The following is a 17,289-nucleotide window of genomic DNA, read 5'->3' as shown; positions in this document are numbered from 1 at the left end:
TAATGAACTCCTTCGTGATGATGGGCACTATTGCTGCCCATCATACCTGGGACTTCAATACCTGCGTGAAGCACTTACGGATCTGTGCCCACACTGTAGCTTGCTACCTTTGTCTGAGAGACAGTTGTGTTTGGCTGATCTGGACCACAACCGAGAAGCAAATCTTGTACAACATTTACATTTACATTTATGCATTTGGCAGACGCTTTTATCCAAAGCGACTTACAGTGCAATTATTACAGGGACAATCCCCCCGGAACAACCTGGAGTTAAGTGCCTTGCTCAAGGGCACAATGGTGGTGGCTGTGGGGTTCCAACCAATGACCTTCTGATTAACAGCCCTGTGCTTTAGCCACTATGCCACCACCACTCCACAACCAGAACCAGGTTCACAGCAGAGACCTTAAAAGTGCTGTGCCTTTGCAGCTGCTGGCACACCTCTGGCTAAGAAAAAATCCACTTCTAAAGGCAGTTGTTTGGCAGAGCATCTATTGTCAAAAAAGGTTGCTGGCCTTTCCTCAGATATGACGGAGCTAAAGTGACTTCTGCAGTCCCTTCAACCAGCAGGCTTGGTCTCTACAGCTATTACAGGCTCCACTCAAACATAGAGGTTTCCACCTCTCCTTAAATTTCTCATAGCTCCCACCTTGACCCTATGTCCATGTGTTCTTCTGATACACAATTTCATTTGCACCTTGACTCTGAAACTGCTGGGTTTGATGATCCACAGATTAATCTGTCTTGGGTGGCTCTGGAGGCTCATGCAATTCTTCAGGGACTCTCCCACCTCCGGTAGATGACACATTGACAGTGCTATAGACGGCAGTGGCTTGTCTTGGACTTGATGACCACCATGCCCATCCTGTTCAGTCCATTGTGTACTTTCGCAAGTCTCTATCAACAGATACTTTGTGGCAGAATTTTCTATCACCCTGAAAGGATCAGGGAAGGCCAAGAGGTGATCCAAACTACACGTACCTTATCTTTTATGGCTGAGAGTCCATTGGGGTGTGAAATGTGCCAGAAGCTGAACAGCCGGTGGTGTCTCTGGATTAAGCATTGTGAGGGAAAGTCCATTGCCCAGTGTGGCCACACGGATTCTTTTCTCAAAAAAGCCTGTTGCCTATATCACTTGTGCTGAAAACACTATCTGCCAACTGATTCATGCGGCCACTAGCACTTTAGAGTCTGTTAAAGTGGACCCCTCTGGTCCTGGCCCATTGGTCACCTGACACGAGAACTGGGCTCTCCCACTGTGATGCTTCTAACAGCTCTGCAGCAGGTATGGCTCACTCAGGAAAGATTATCAGAGGATTGCAAAAGGACCTTGAGGAACCTACCCATCTTTCCTGGACATCTTTTTGGTCCGAACATCTCAGAAGTTTTGGGAAAGCACGCAAATCTGTCTTCGACCACCCAGCAAGTAACACAGGTGCAACATGCCTCAAATTTCAGGGTGCCAGCTACACCTGCTCATTATCGTTACACGCCTACATAGCCATGCTCCCGACAAATTCCCACCAACCCTCACACAGAGCAGAGATTTTGTGGCTCTAATGATGTCCAAGTGCATCATACACAGGGTTTCCCCATTTCCCACCGTACTCCAGGGGGACCATGTCAGTGCACCCCACAACTTTCAAGGTCTGAGCTTTTCGGGCCTGTAGTTGAACACTTCTCAGCTCGTCATCGGAGTAACTCAGACCCTTGGGTCTTGGCGACTTCTATTCAATTCCGATGCTGGCCCCCGAAGTTTTCGGGACTCATTACAACTTTGGTGGTAGACTCAGTCTGTTCGGTAGCTCTCTCTCAAGAAGTTGTTTGTTAGTGAAGAGAGCAACAGAGAAAGTTCAACTCCTAGTTCAAAGGGATGGTTTTAACTCAACCTACTTCCTTGTTCCAAAGTGAGGCAGAGGTTTCCATCCAATCCTAAATTTAAGGATAACAGATTCTTAAAGAGGTTCCCCTTTCACATGTTGCACAAGACCGATGTTCTTCGGTTGGTAACAGAGGGAGATTGGTTTACGAGCATCGACCTGACAGATGCATACTCACGTTCTGATTGCCGTGCATCACAGGAAGTTCCTACGCTTCAGTTTCAACAACCAAGCATATCAGTTCAAGGTTTGGCCTTTCTCTGGGCACTTCCCTGGACTTTTTGGTAGTGGGTGTTGCATTAGGCGTTGTTCCCTACCATCAGGAGGTGGTAACAACCGATGCATCCCTCACGGTATGGGGTGCAGTTAGGAACCACAGAGGGATCAGCGGCCAGTCTATGAACCACATCAACCTTCTGGAGATGCGTGCAGTTTTTCTGGCCTTGAAGTACTTCTCTCCAGTGCTAGGGGGCTGCCATGTGCTTGTACATTCAGACAATACTTAAACTGTTTTCAATCTGAACCATCAAGGGTGCAAGAATTCGAGGAGCTTGTTAAGTCTTACTCGCAACATTCTCACCTGGTCGCTTCCCCGTTTCGTGTCATTGAGGGCTGTCCATCTGCCAAGGGCAGCCAATCAGGCTGCAGATTGCTTCGGAGGGCACAACCCACTGCCCACTGTTGTTTGCCCAGACGGAGATGTCCAGTTCGTTGGTACAAGACGCACTGTTGCATAGCTGGCCGGATTGTCTCCTGTATGCTTTTCCCCCCTATCCCTCTATTGTGGGAGATGTTTCACGGCATTGCTCAGGTAAGACCCAGGGTGCTGCTGGTAGCACCATGGTGGCTGTCCACACCGTGGTTTCCCCTACTTCTAACTTTAATAGTGGGCAGACTGAGATGGCTTCATCCAGGAAGGAGCTGTTATCCCAGATGGGCAGCCATATTTGGCACCCAGAACCGGGCCATCTGCAGTTATGGGTATTGCCTCTTGGGCTGACTCCCTTCTAACAGACTGTGAGCTTTTGGTTGTTCACACAGTTCTCAGTGTGAAGGCTACTTCTACACAACTGCTTTATGCCCATCTCTGGAAGCTTTTCTGTTCATTGTGTGATAGTTGTGATCTTAACCATGTGCATTGCACAGTTACAGCAGTTTTGAGTTTACTACAAAGTCTTTTGGAAAGTGGTAAGGCGTCTTCCACCCTGAAGGTCTATGTGGCAGCCATTTTTGTGCACCACTCACCCATTGGGGCTTGTCTCTGGGTCCCACAGATTTATTTGCAGCTTTCTTAAAGGTTCAAGATGCCCCCCAGTGGGGACTTACCTTTGGTGTTGGAAGCTCTTTTTCTACCTCCCTTTGATCCATTGGAGAATACAGACCTTAAGTAGAAGTCTTTGAATGCGACATTCCTCCTGGCCGTTGCTTCCACTAAGAGGGTTAGTGAGCTTCATGCATTGTCTGTGAGTCAGTCTTGCATGAGATGGAAACCGGCAGGCGCTGGTGTTACCCTCTGGCCCAACCTGACTTTCCTTCCTAAGGTGCTGCACCAGTTCATTAGTCAGTCCATTGAGCTGTGTTCTTTCCAACCAATAGCGCATGAGTCCAATGACGATGGACCATTTCTTTTCTTGTCCCTCGTGCGGGAATTGAGATGTTATGTAGAGGCTTTGCAGTGGAGACAATCTCATCAGTTGTTTGTCTGATATGGGGGCATTAAAAAGGGCGGCCCCTCTATCCAAACGCTGTCTCTGTGGGTTGTGGAGGTCATCACCATGGCATACAAAAAGGCTCAATGACCCTTGCCTGAGACAGTCTCTTGCCATTCCACCAGTGCTGTCTCCTCTTCATGGGCTGCCTTCAGGGGTGTTTCCCCTCATTGACATTTGTGCTGCTGCCACCTGGTACTGCCCATGCATTTTTGTAAGATTCTACAATGTCAGTGTTGCCTCATCACATTATGTGAGCTTGGCTGTTCTCTGGTGTGTCATTTCCTCATGACTTTGTTGGTATTGGTCATACATTACTGTAACGCCATCTCTGGCAGAAGGGAGGGGAATGTAACAGTATGCTAGTTTCATAAGTAACCGAGGCTTGGTGCCGAGCTGCAGTGGCTTATATTCCCTCAGCTCGTTTTACGTCACTATGGGACTTCATTGGTATATATTTTCGACCTATCTGGCAGTATTATAATTACCTTTCCCCCTTTTCCAGAGCCTTCGTGTATCTGAGTAACCTGCTGTATCCTGTGCCCCTGGTGCATCGTGTCGCTATAGTAACAGAGAAGGGAGAAGTGCAAGGATTCCTGCGAGTGGGGGTTCAGGCCATTGATGGTGAGCACTGCTCTATATTATTGAATTAAGTCTGGTCTGAGAATTAATCAATTGCAGTCCCTCAAACCAACCTGTCTGTGCTTTACAAGCATTAATTCCCATAAGTTGTTTTTTAACTTGCCGTTTTTGTTGTTTTGTTGTAGCGGATGAGGAGGCCCCTGATTATGGTTCTGGTGTGCGTCAGTCGGGCACTGCTAAGATTTCCTTCGATGATGAGTATTTAAAAAAGGTAAGACTCCAACACATTTGGCGACGGTGCCCATGATGGGGAAGCATTTTCGAATCTGGCTTGTGTAACTTCCCATTCCCGTTCCCACTCCTAGTCCCATCATTTAATTTACATTTATTTATTTTGTATACACTTTTATCCAAAGCGACTTGTGAACACAATGCAAGTAGCGGTACTATAGCATACCGTGAAGTACGATCTCTCACTGTCCATATGGTTAAAACTGTCAAAAAGGCAAAACAATTATAAAATAAAGAGCTAACTCTTAAAAATGGTTTTGGTGTAGGGATCATACATTTCTATATTAGAATGTTTTAAAATTTGTGCTAGAATTACAGGCCTGTTTGCATTTGGGCCAATGTGTCTAAGCAACATGAATATACATTTTGCAAGTTTTGCACACCAAGTCTGATGCCAAAGTTTGGATACCTGAATTAATTTTCAGCATCTAAAAAATGGAAATATGTAGAATGTAAGAGCAAAAAGTTCATAATATACACCGGTGGCCAAAGGTTTGGAGTAATGTACAGATTTTGCTGTTTCGGAAGGATATTGGCACTTTTAATTCACCAAAGTGGCATTCAACTTATCACAAAGCATAGTCAGGAAATTACTGATGTAAAAAACAGCACCATCACTATTTTAAAAAATAATTTGTTATCAAATCTAGACAGACCCCATTTCAAGCAGCCATCACTCCAGCACCTTATCCTTGAGTAATCATGATAAATTGCTAATTTGGTACTAGAAAATCATTTGAGATTATATCAAACACTGCTGAAAGCTATTTGGTTCATTAAATGAAGCTTAACATTTTCTTTGTGTTTGTTTTTGAGTTGCCACAGTATGCAAGGTCAATATTTGGTCAAAAATGGCAAAAAAGAAACTAACCCTTCTCTAGAAACTCATCAGTCAATCATTGTTTTGAGGAATGAAGGCTATACAATGCTTGAAATTGCCAAGAAAAAAATAAGATTTCATACAAAGGTATACATTACAGTCTTCAAAGACAAAGGACAACTGGCTCTAACCAGGACAGAAAGAGATGTGGGAGGCCAGATGTACAACTAAACAAGAGGATAAGTACATCAGAGTCTCTAGTTTGAGAATAAGACACCCCACATGTCCTCAGCTGACAGCTTCATTGAATTCTACCCGCTCAACACCAGTTTCATGTACAACAGTAAAGACTGCAGGCCTTATGGGAAGAATTGCAAAGAAAATGGCACTTAAAAAAAAAATAAAAAAAAGGTTAGAGTGGGCAAAGAAACAGACATTTGTCGACATAATATTTTTCTTTTAAACTCTAGCGCATAAACTCTATGTTGAAGTGTTGATACTTCAATTGTTGTGGAAAAAGTGGTTTGGAAACACTTTTTGTTGGGAAAATTGGCATAAAAGCATAAATATAGTATCACATGACAATATTCACCCCAATCATTAGCTTGTGTTAATCATGACGACAAGGTATACATCCTTGAAAGCTTATTTATTGTATGTGAAGCATTACTCGCACTGTTATGTATTGGTCTTAACAGCATACCTGCACAGATCCGATGCTGCAAACACATCTGCGTCATGACACTTTGAGGAGTGCCAACACAAATATCTTGTATGTATCATGCACCTGTCATCAACAAGTGCATATAGAACAAATGAATGGCCACTCTTTGCGATTAATTTAATCATGGTAGCCATCCATTTATTTATTAAAGTTGCTTTTCCAAACCATTCAAAATAATAGAAGGCAGTCATGGAATTAGCCCACAATACAAAAACCATAATATCTCTGTGCACAAAGAATTAAAAAAATGTAAAAATGAATGCACAATACTAGGGAAAAAGCTTCTGTGTGCTTTTTTGAAACATTAACATATAGCCCAGTTCTATCGAAGTATTGTTTATCTTACATTTTACAAAGTGCCATCAAAATTCCCTGTATTAAATTGCCAAATGAAAAAAGCATTAAATTAAAAAAAAAAAATTACAAAATGAAAAAATATTGTTAGGCCTATTTAATTGCTTTTTCTGTACACAAACTTAAATTAGCCTTACCATGTTCTGTAGACAAAAAAAGTCGTCTGAATGACATTCTCAGAATGTTCTGCACTTTATTCAAGAATATAAACTATCAGAACTATTTGTCCGTTGCAGAGTTCACATTCAGAATATGAACTTTTGAATATTTAATAGCTTTTAAATATTTTAAATCTAACCCTCTTTTTTCTTGAGCTTGTATTTTTTTGCTGAGCTTCTTCAGAAAATCTAAATTGCATTATGATGCAAAAGTTCATTTTAAAGTTCAGTTGGTCGTTAAAAGTTGCTGGACAAATATGTGGGACATAATGCAGTTGTGACTGCAATGCTTTAGATTAGATGATTGTTTAAAATAGCCTATTGAATATCAGGAATGTATCATATGTAAACAATGATATTACATCGCATACATTTTTCTTTAATGTGCACACAGCATATACACATCAATTGACGGTCCCTATACTAACTGGTGGATACCTGTGATAGACGCAACATCAGGAAAAATATTACAATCCTACCAGAAGGGCAACTGCTCCCTTTTGATTGCAATTCCTCCTCTTCTGATGGCTTTTATTTGTGAAATTATAATGACAGAAAGCTGTCTATTTTCAATTCATTGTCTCAATACTCCCATTTTACCCCATTTTACAAAGACTTCGGAGGAAAAACATTAGTGACATCTGGGAGGCAAAAGGTACACAATTAGCAATACACATTTCTGTATGGAAAGGGTAGATTTCTTTTGCGATAAACCAGATCTTATGCGACAAAGTGTGTTTTAAGCATGACGTCATCGCAAACACAATTTTTACTGATAAAAGGCCATTTGAGGGCCTTTTGAAGAACCCCGCCCTCAATTCTCTCTCCTATCTTCTCTTATGTCTCTTTTTTCTTCTCACCCAATCCAGAGTGATTTCTCCTCCGTGACCATGACACACTCTGGCTTTTCTTTAGAAGAGCTGCGTATTGTGGAAGGTCAAGGTCAGAGTTCAGAGGTCATCACCCCCTCTGAGGAGATGAACAGAATAAATGAAATGGGTGAGTGTGGATGCACAGGTCAGCTGGCAAACCTTAAGCTCTGCACAAAGCTGTTCAGTCAGAATAAAAAAAGCTTTCACATCCAGACAGATGCTGTTGTCTTTTGATATGTTGCATTTTGATTTACACTCGAGCTTCGGTGACTGGAAGGCTTTGGAGCCAATAGCATTTTTCTAGTGGCTTTAACACGTTAGTAAAAGACCACAAAGATACAAAGAGCACAGAAAAAGATTTACAGACAAGGGACGCTCTTTATTCAAATGTTGATGTATTCTGTATTTTTTTTTATTGTTTACATGAAGAGGAATATGCTAAAGCAAGTATGGAATTTTATTTTTACTTTTTTTTTAATAATTTTCCAAATGTTCAAACGTGGACATTAAAGTCCAACATATTAACTTCAACTTGACCAAATTTGTATTTTATTCAATTATTCAGTTATTTACTCACACTCGTGTGAGCAAAGAAAAAAAGTTATATTTTGAAGAATCTTAACCCTGGTCTTTTCCATACAACAACACAAGTTCATAATGACCATAAATGTTAAGCTCCAAAAATGAAAAAAAAAAAAAAACAATAAAATAAAAAATTCACCATAGAAGCATCCCATACGACTTATGCACTATTTTCTGAGTCTTCTAAAGCCACACATGATAATCTTTTGTTTTCATGTAAAAAATAACAACATACAGGTTTGGACATGAGGGTGAGTAAACAATAACAATCTTTAATTTTGGCGTTTTCCATCAAAACATTTTAAATCAGATCAAATAGATTTTCATATATCTGGTATATTTAAAAATATTTTGTGTTTGTGTCTTTAGACCTGAAGCTGGGTAACATAGACACAAAGCTGACTGATGGTTTGCCGGAGCATCTGGAGGTGGGCAGCATTTTCACCTTCCGCGTCACTGTTCTGCAGGCCAACGGCATCCCGCCTGAATACGCAGACATCTTCTGCCAGTTCAAGTGAGTCAGCCTCCACAACACCCATTCTCTGTCATATCATTGGTCTTTATTCAGACACAACGCACACACCGACACACAAATCACGCATACGCTCAGTCACGCTTCTCTTGGTAATCCTGTCTTGTACTGCCAACAGTTTCCACCATCGTCACGATGAGGCATTCAGCACAGAGCCCCTGAAGAACACAGGCAAAGGAGCCCCGCTGGGCTTTTACCACGTACAGAATGTAAGTGTTAAAAGCAATGTGAGAGACAAGCTTTTAAGGAGAACAAAAAAAGATAAATGATGGTAGCATCACCACTCGTGTTAATAAGTGTGTTCTCATTAAAGCTGAAGTGTGTCATTTTAGCACAACTAACATCACCAAGGGGAATTGTAAAAATAATGATTGTTTTCGAACTGGTTTCCTGTACGTTCCGATGTCTTCCATTGGTCAACAAAACAGGTAGTCTGCCCCAAATTCATGCCATTGATTTGTGCCAATGTTGCTGTGTCAGGCAGGCCAGGATGCCCAAACAAACAGAGCAATGCTTTTTATTGTGCTGAGAGACAGTGTTTACATTTTTTGAGGAATGCAACCTACAGATGGCTTTATTAATTTTGTCTACATATTAAGCTTGGCTTGAAGAAAGTGTTGTAACAATGATAAATGACTCCCTTCAGCTTTATAGCATTTTATCAGGCATGATCATTATAATAATAATGCCACACTATTGCACATAGTTATGCAAATATGAATGTACTTTCAATTTTCTTCCGGTTTTCATGTCTAGATCTCAGTGGAGGTGACAGAGTCCTTTATCGAGTACATAAAGACCAAGCCAATTGTGTTTGAAGTGTTCGGCCATTACCAACAGCACCCACTCCATCTTCATGGACAGGAATTGGTCAGGTAATGCCTTGTTGTTCAGTATTAATTTAAGATAAGTGTAATCATATGCTGGGTAAAGTTGTATTATCATATCACTGACATTAAAGTGATAATTCATCCAAAAATAGAAATTCTCTCATTAACATGCCCTCATGCCATCCCAGATGTGTATGACTTTCTTCTTTCTGCTGAATTCAAACAAAGATTTTTAGAAGAATATCTCAGCTCTGTTGGTCCATTCAATGCAAGTGAATGGTGGACAGAACTTTAAAGCTCCAAAAAGCATATAAAGGCAGCTAAAATTAATCCTTAAGAATCGAGTGGTTAAATCCATGTCTTCAGAGGCAATGTTATAGGTGTGGATGAGAAACAGATCAATGCTTAAATCCTTTTTTACTATAAATGTCCACTTCCACTTCCACATTCTTTTTCTTTTGTTTTCAGCAATTTGCATTCTCCATGCATATCGACACATACTGGACAGGGAGGAGAAATTATAGTAAAAAAGGACTTAAATATGTATCTGTTTCTCACCCACACCTATCATATCTCTTCTTGAAGATATGTATTTAACCATTGGAGTTGATTTTATTACTTTTATGCTGCCTTTCTGTGCTTTTTGGGGCTTCAAAGTTCTGGCCACCATTCACTTGCATTGAATGGAGCTGAGATATTCTTCTAAAAATCTTCATTTTTGTTCAGCAGAAAAAAGAAAGCCATTCACATCTAGGCTGGCATAAGGGTGATTAAATGTTGAGAGAACAATATTGTTTTTATTTTTTTCATCTAATTGAATGTTCTTCTCTCTTAGCCCTTCTCAGCCTTCCAGAAAGTATTACCCCCCACCGATGCCTCTGTCTAAACCAGGTACAGTATGATGCCAGCTGCTGCGCGACTCAAAAACTGCAACTTAATTTCTCTCTATAAAGAATGCTACATGTACAAGAAGACAGCTTGAAAGGTCTTAAATTTGCATAAGTAACAATACAGCAGATTTCTTGAATAATCCTTGCCAGAGCATTAGTCTCGCTCTATCTCCTCACTTATTATTATTGTAATTCATTACATGACTACCTCCCAGTTCTAAATTATGCTGTAATATCTGGCTCTCTTATTTGCCACAATTATCTCCTTCAGAGGACTTCAGATCCCATATATCCGACAAGACCATTTAAAAGATGCTGGTGTCAGCAGTGTCTTTCCCGTCTGTTTTTTTTTTTTTTTTTCCATTCTTTGATTGGGAACAAATTTGTGACCAAATATAAAACTAAGACTGCAGCCTTAAAGTGTCATCTGTCTTGACTGCGTATTGATCTTTCCCTTAAGCTGTCAGTCTTTTATATAGTCTGAGATATTGCTAGATGAAACTGGAGAAGTTACAGTCAGACTGAAGATAATTGGAAAAGCTGTAGAGCACTATGTGATTTATAGATTGTAGATGCAGACTATTTGAGACTCCTTTCAACACCTGTCAAATAAAGTCTCTCTTAAGGAACTGCATTAGGATTTTTTGACTCTTTAAGGCTTTGCTCAATCAGTTTTTGTTTTATTATTTTTATTTTTATACTGGAATATTTTGGTCCAGATCCAAACAACATCCATTTGTGGTTAAAAATCTGTTTATAATCGAGTTTTTGGAGTGTGTCTCAGTCTGATCTGGTCTAATAAATATGAGTAAAGGCAAAATTTCCTGTTTTGCGTCCAGCTACTTGCAGTAGTGTATGAGAAAGACTCTTAATACAGTATAATGCTGATGCTTAAATCATCACTATTGCAACTGATGCTGATACACTGGATATTGGCAACACAGTCTGAATTTACAAAACGAGACTATGGATAATCTGTCCTACAAATTGAATTTGTAAACCATATTGGATTTGTGTTCTGTGTGAACAAAGCCCTAAGTGTCATTCATCAAGCCATTCACCTCTGCAAATATTTCAGTTGTTTTGTTTTTCTCATTAGAAAATGAGACTTTAATGTATCCATCGTCCTTTTCCATTTTCATGCACATTTAATATAATCTCTCTTTTTCATTTCAACACACATTACCTCCAATTTCACCTGGCTCTCTTACCTGGTGTCTTCCTGTCAGATCATGCACGTAAGATCGAGTTGATCAGGTATCTAGTGAGTGGGTACGTGCATGGCCAGGTGTTGGACACGCTCTCGGAGCATGCCAACGCTCTGGCCTCAACGGCCATCGCCAATCTGGAGGATGGGGCAGATCAGCTCTCCCACTTCCCTTTTCTTTCTGTACCCAACAGCCCGGTGCTCAGAGTGCCCAAACACCACGGTTGGTACAGAGCCTCACAGGCAGCATAAAGGAGCAGAGTAGTTTAGATTAATAGTGTGATTCGCTCTGTGCTGTGCTTTATGTATTGTGACTGTAGTGACGCATTTAAATCCCATCCAATGAGTCCCTCATTTGTCTTTTACCTCGTATGAAAAATCCTAATGAAGTGGAAGTGTGACATATCTTAAAATGTAGGCAGTCCCGATCCCTACAGGATTAGATATAAAGGCCTGCTGTCAAAAGTGAGTAGTCATAGCTATGTGACTCCAGTCAGGCTTCCTAAGCAACCAATTGGCCCAGTTGCTTGGGTGGGAAGAGTCACGTTGGGTTATTATGTGGTTCTCGCTCTCGGTGGGGCGCGTGGTGAGTTGTGCGTGGATGCTGTGGAGAATAGCGTGAAGCCTCCACACACGCTAGGTCTCCGCGGTAACGCGCTCAACAAGCCATGTGATAAGATGTGTGGATTGACAGTCACAGATGCAGAGGCAACTGAGATTCGTCCTCTGCCACCTGGATTGAGGCAAGTCACTATGCCACCACGAGGACCTAGAGCACATTGGAAATTTTGGAGAAAAGGGGATGAAAAAAAAGTGTGCAGTTATGACTGCTTTTAGATTTAGCTGTTGTTGTTTTCTTTTTAAGAAATAGTTTGCCCCTAATAGTTTGCCTTTAATAACACCTTTTATTCAAACCCTCATGTTTTTCTGCTATGGAATAAAATAGAAGATATTTTGAAGAATGTACTAGTTGCTGTTTTCCACGCAATGGTGACTTCTGCTTTCCAGCTGCAAAAGGATGCAGAATAAAAAGCATCAAAGTATAATAAAAGTGCCATCCCAGATGTGTATCATTTTCTTTCATCTGCTGCACTCTATTGAACATTTTTAGAAGAATTGCTCAGCTCTTTTGGTCCATACAATGTAAGTGAATGGGTGCCAAAATCTTCAAAAATTACATAAGTGAGCATAAAAGTAATCCATAAGACTCCAGTGGCAAAATCAATGTCTTCAGAAGTGATATGATGGGTATGGGTGAGAAACAGATCAATATTTAAGTCCTTTTTACAATAAATTCTCCTCCCTGCTCAGTCAATTTAACTTTCACATTCTTCTTCTTGTGTTTTTGGTGATTCACATTCTTCATGCACATTGCCCTCTACTGGGCAGAGAGAAGTATTTTTGACAAAAAAGATATGGATTAAAACACTGGAGTCATATGGAGTACTTTCATGATACCTTTATGTACTTTTTGGAGCATCCAAATGTTTGCACCCATTCACTTGCATTGTATGGACCTACAGAGCTGAAGTATTCTTCTAAAAATCATAATTTGTGTTCTGCAGAAGAAGGAAAGTCATACACACCTGGGATGGCATGAGGGTGAGTAATGATGAGAGAATTTTCATTTTTGAGTGAACTAACCCTTTAATGAGAGAAGTAGGGATGTCCGATTTGTGAACTAATTTAAATCGGACCGATTATGAGGGACGTGATGGTGAGTAAATGGAAAAATGTTCATATTTGGATGATTAAAGTCATTCACCCTTGCTTTCCCTACAAGGTTGGTAGATCTAGACGGTAATGACGGCTGCTTTCGTGTTTCCTTATATCAGTGTTACTTTGAAGCTGTAGTGCTAATTGAATCAAGTTAGGTGTTTTCTCTTTGTTCTTTCTACCTTTTGGAATATCACTCAAGAAAAATACTTTTTTAATACATATATATATATATTTTTTGCACAAACAGCTCACAAATGAGAAGTGTTTTTCTTGTGTCTGTGATTTCCTGCAGCTTTTCCCCAATGTCATCCTTTAGAGCCTCACCACTATCATACTGTAGAGCTACAGCAGACTGCTGCAGGAAATGGAGTGCCGCCCCTCTTTTAGGAACGTGTCAGGCTGTATTGATCTCTCTGATGTAGTGTTGAGTTTCATGCGGCTGTTTTTCCAAGTCTACATAATGACCCTCCTTAAGCTGATGCGTTATGTTTTCTCACATTACATGACTCATGCTCACTATTTATCTGTCCTGCACAAAGGTTGTTGTGGACATTAAAAGCATATATCACCAAAAACGAAAAGTCTGCTTTCATCTACTCACCCTAATTTTGTTCCAAATCCGACTTTTTGTTTCACAAGGGGACATGCTGTTCATAATGTTAGGGACTGACATCTTCAGTTTCATGGTAGAAAGTAATTCATACAGGTTTAGAAAGACAGGAGGGTGAATAAATAATGACAGAATGTTCATTTTTGAGTGAACGGTTCCTTTAATTGAACCTGGCCGTTTCAGTACAGAAAAAGGCCTTTTTTAAAACATGAGAAGTACATCAGCCAGATGGTGCACCATATTCTGGTGTCTTCCTGCCCTATTAATATTCCATTTTCTATGCAGTGCCAGCCACCAAACTGAATACCATCTCTAAATCCAACCTGGGTCAGTGTGTTAGCAAGTATGACCTGCTGGCCTGGTTCGAGATCAGTGAACTGGAGCCCACCGGAGAGTAAGTGAACCATATTTTGTTGATGTACGAGCCAAATGTCTTTCATGAAAGGTGTTGTGCATTACGTTTGGGTCATTAAATAACATAATTTGTATGTTTCATACAAAAAAAAAATAATGCTAAGACATGGTTATAAATTCATGTGGACATCACTATAAAAGTTGTTTGCTGATGTATGTTGTTTATTGTAGGTATATCCCAGCAGTAGTAGATCACACAGCTGGTCTTCCCTGTCATGGAACCTACCTCTTGCACCAGGTATTTCACTAATACAGATTATTGAGTGTATATTATGTAGATTCTATATTAGGGGTATAAATATGGGGTGTAAGTTATGTATTATGTGTAGCTTTTTATACTTGTGTTTTCATAGATCAATTTACTGCAATGCTTCCCCTAGACTATATGCACCATATCTCTCTTCTCTACTAATATTAAATTCTATGTGCAGTTGCAGTCAGTAAATGGGTAGTTTAACCTTAGGATTGTGTTTTCGGTCCTTAGCCAAGAACGTGTAAATAATTAAAATGATCACTTCTGTTCTTTGTGGTAAATTGGTTTGCATCTGTTTTCAGGGCATCCAGCGTAGAATCACAGTCACTCTGATCCATGAGAAAGGCAGTGAACTCCACTGGAAGGATGTCAGAGAGCTGGTGGTTGGTGAGTTATTTCACACATGTTGGCGTGTAAACTTACATAGAACTTGTATTCAAATAAATAAGTAGAAAGTAATATTTTTGCTTATTTGCAAATGCTTTATAAATCACAATTATACAGTTGTATGGCCTTATTGTACCTTATTGCTTTTATAAAACAGTTACTACTTAAAAAAAAAATACATTATTAAGGACATCAATTTTCATTAAAACTTTATTTTATTAATCAAATTCATTAAGTGCCATTCTTGTGCTAGAAATCAAAATATATTGTTCCTGACATGTACATTTTCTATGGGTGCTGCGCAGTAATCTACACAGTAGCTAGGCGAACAGGTGTTTCATGTCATTGCTGTTACTATATCTTGTATTTTACTTCGGCTGGTATGCTGTATTAACCAAACAGAATTTGGAAATTTCAGTGGTCTAACATTGATTATTGTCTCTCATAGGTCGAATCAGGAATAAGCCAGAAGTGGATGATTCAGCTGCAGATGCAGTCCTCTCTCTTAACATCATCTCAGCTAAAAACTTGAAATCCTCCCACAACTCCTGCAGGTATGTTGTGTTAGCTGTCCACATTACTATTTCAAAACCAGAGAGTCCTATCCCATACATGCTAAAATACACCTCAGGGTTCACATAGCCCTGGAAAACCAGGAAATTCAAGGGAATTGTAAAACTGTCATACATTTCTATACTGAATATAATTTTCTAATTATGCTCAGCTCTGAAATACAGTTGAAGTCAGAAGTTTATATACACCTTAGCCAAACACATTTAAACTCAGTTTTTCACAATTCCTGACATTTAATCATAGAAAACTTTCCCTGTCTTAGGTCAGATAGGATCACTACTTTATTTTAAGAATGTGAAATGTCAGAATAATAGTAAAGAGAATTATTTATTTCAGCTTTTATTTCTTTCATCACATTCCCAGTGGGTCAGAAGTTTAGATACACTTTGCCATTATTTGGTAGCATTGCCTTTAAATTGTCTAACTTGGGTCAAATTGTTTGGGTAGCCTTCCACAAGCTTCTGAGAGTAAGTTGCTGGACTTTTGGCCCATTCCTCCAGACAGAACTGTTGTAATTTGAGTCAGGTTTGTAGGCTCCTTGCTCGCACGCTTTTTCAGTTCTACCAACAAATTTTCTATCGGATTGAGGTCAGGGCTTTGTGATGGCCACTCCAATACCGTGACTTTGTCGTCCTTAAGCCATTTTGCCACAACTTTGGAGGTATGCTTGGGTTCATTGTCCATTTGGAAGAGCCATTTGTGACCAAGCTTTAACTTCCTGGCTGATGTCTTGAGATGTTGCTTCAATATATCCACATCATTTTGCTAGGGTGAGTAGAGTCACGTTGGTCAATTAAAAGTGAAACAATCTGTCTGTAAACAATTGTTGGGAAAAAGGACTTGTCATGCAAGTAATCGTTTGCTATTAAATCTGTGGATTGGTTAAAAAATGAGTTTTAATGACTTCAACCTAAGTGTATGTAAACTTCTGACTTCAACTGTATATGCTTGGCAAGACATTGCTCTTTGTGGGGACAATTTCTATAATGACTCATATGACATATATACAATTATTATCCAGTAAACACAAAGAAACATATTATGGAAATTAAAAATTATGGAAATTAATTGGTCAAAAGTTGTGGAACCATGACACCTTCAGCTAATTTAGTAAATCTGCTTTATCAAGGTTTATCACGTCTGCAATCGATACCAATTTGTGTTTCTAAACCATGCTTTGATTTGAATGTCTGCATAGGTTCAACCAACCTAATGCAAATACCTAACTGTTTAGAATTCAGAAGAGTGTGAACATGAGTCACAATGTATGAGGGAAAAAGTCCATTAGAGCAGAAAACCCTGCTGGGAACAAGAGAGACATCTAGTGAACAAACAGAGAAACAACAGTTTATACAACACGCATGGTGCCCTGTAAAATTATATTTATTTTGAAAACATGCATGTTGTGATCATCTTATTAATGCTAATTTGCTTTCTTCTTGTTCGCTTGTCTGCCTGTTTAATCTGAATGGTGTCGCTTGTTTTTTGATTTGTAAATATTTCTGTTGTCTGATGATTTCTGCTTGTTTTGTCTCTTTCTTTTTTGTTCTTGTCCTTTTCCTGCTGCGGGTGGACTCTTGGTTTTGCTCAGCCTTTGTATTGATAGCGATATTGCTAGGTATCACAACCACCAGCTCATAAAGTGTTTTCATAACAAAACTGCTTTATGAGACATTGAGTAATTAGTAGAATGTGTTACAGCACTATGCCTGTGTACCCGTGTCGTTGTTTTCCCTTTCCCTCTCTTAATTCATTGTACATTTATAGTATTAATTAAAGGAGGTATTGCAGGTGAATAAGGCTATATTTTATTATAATTTTAGTTATTCTTGTTTTATATTTTTATATATATATATATATATATATATATATATATATATATATATATATTAAACTTGGCTATAT

The 17,289-nt window shown here is 39.5% G+C and overlaps 1 protein-coding gene across 4 annotated transcripts in view; it reads left to right on the top strand.

Moving 5' to 3' along the window:
• Positions 1-17,289, top strand: part of kif1b (kinesin family member 1B) — a 103,132-nt gene that overhangs the window by 74,755 nt on the left and 11,088 nt on the right. For 3 of the 4 annotated variants that reach the window (XM_052105250.1, XM_052105249.1, XM_052105248.1), the window contains 11 exons: positions 4,092-4,210; positions 4,354-4,439; positions 7,385-7,514; positions 8,339-8,483; positions 8,620-8,710; positions 9,258-9,376; positions 10,167-10,222; positions 14,043-14,151; positions 14,343-14,409; positions 14,727-14,811; positions 15,260-15,365. In XM_052105250.1, the coding sequence (XP_051961210.1) occupies positions 4,092-4,210; positions 4,354-4,439; positions 7,385-7,514; positions 8,339-8,483; positions 8,620-8,710; positions 9,258-9,376; positions 10,167-10,222; positions 14,043-14,151; positions 14,343-14,409; positions 14,727-14,811; positions 15,260-15,365 (1,113 nt within the window). Of the gene's footprint in view, positions 1-4,091; positions 4,211-4,353; positions 4,440-7,384; positions 7,515-8,338; positions 8,484-8,619; positions 8,711-9,257; positions 9,377-10,166; positions 10,223-14,042; positions 14,152-14,342; positions 14,410-14,726; positions 14,812-15,259; positions 15,366-16,975; positions 17,003-17,289 lie in introns of all 4 variants that reach the window. The other variant, XM_052105247.1, reaches the window with a different exon arrangement.

This window comes from Xyrauchen texanus, chromosome 35 (genome assembly GCF_025860055.1).
Source record: "Xyrauchen texanus isolate HMW12.3.18 chromosome 35, RBS_HiC_50CHRs, whole genome shotgun sequence".
NCBI lineage: Eukaryota > Metazoa > Chordata > Actinopteri > Cypriniformes > Catostomidae > Xyrauchen > Xyrauchen texanus.
This window is presented reverse-complemented; position numbering and strand designations above follow the sequence as displayed.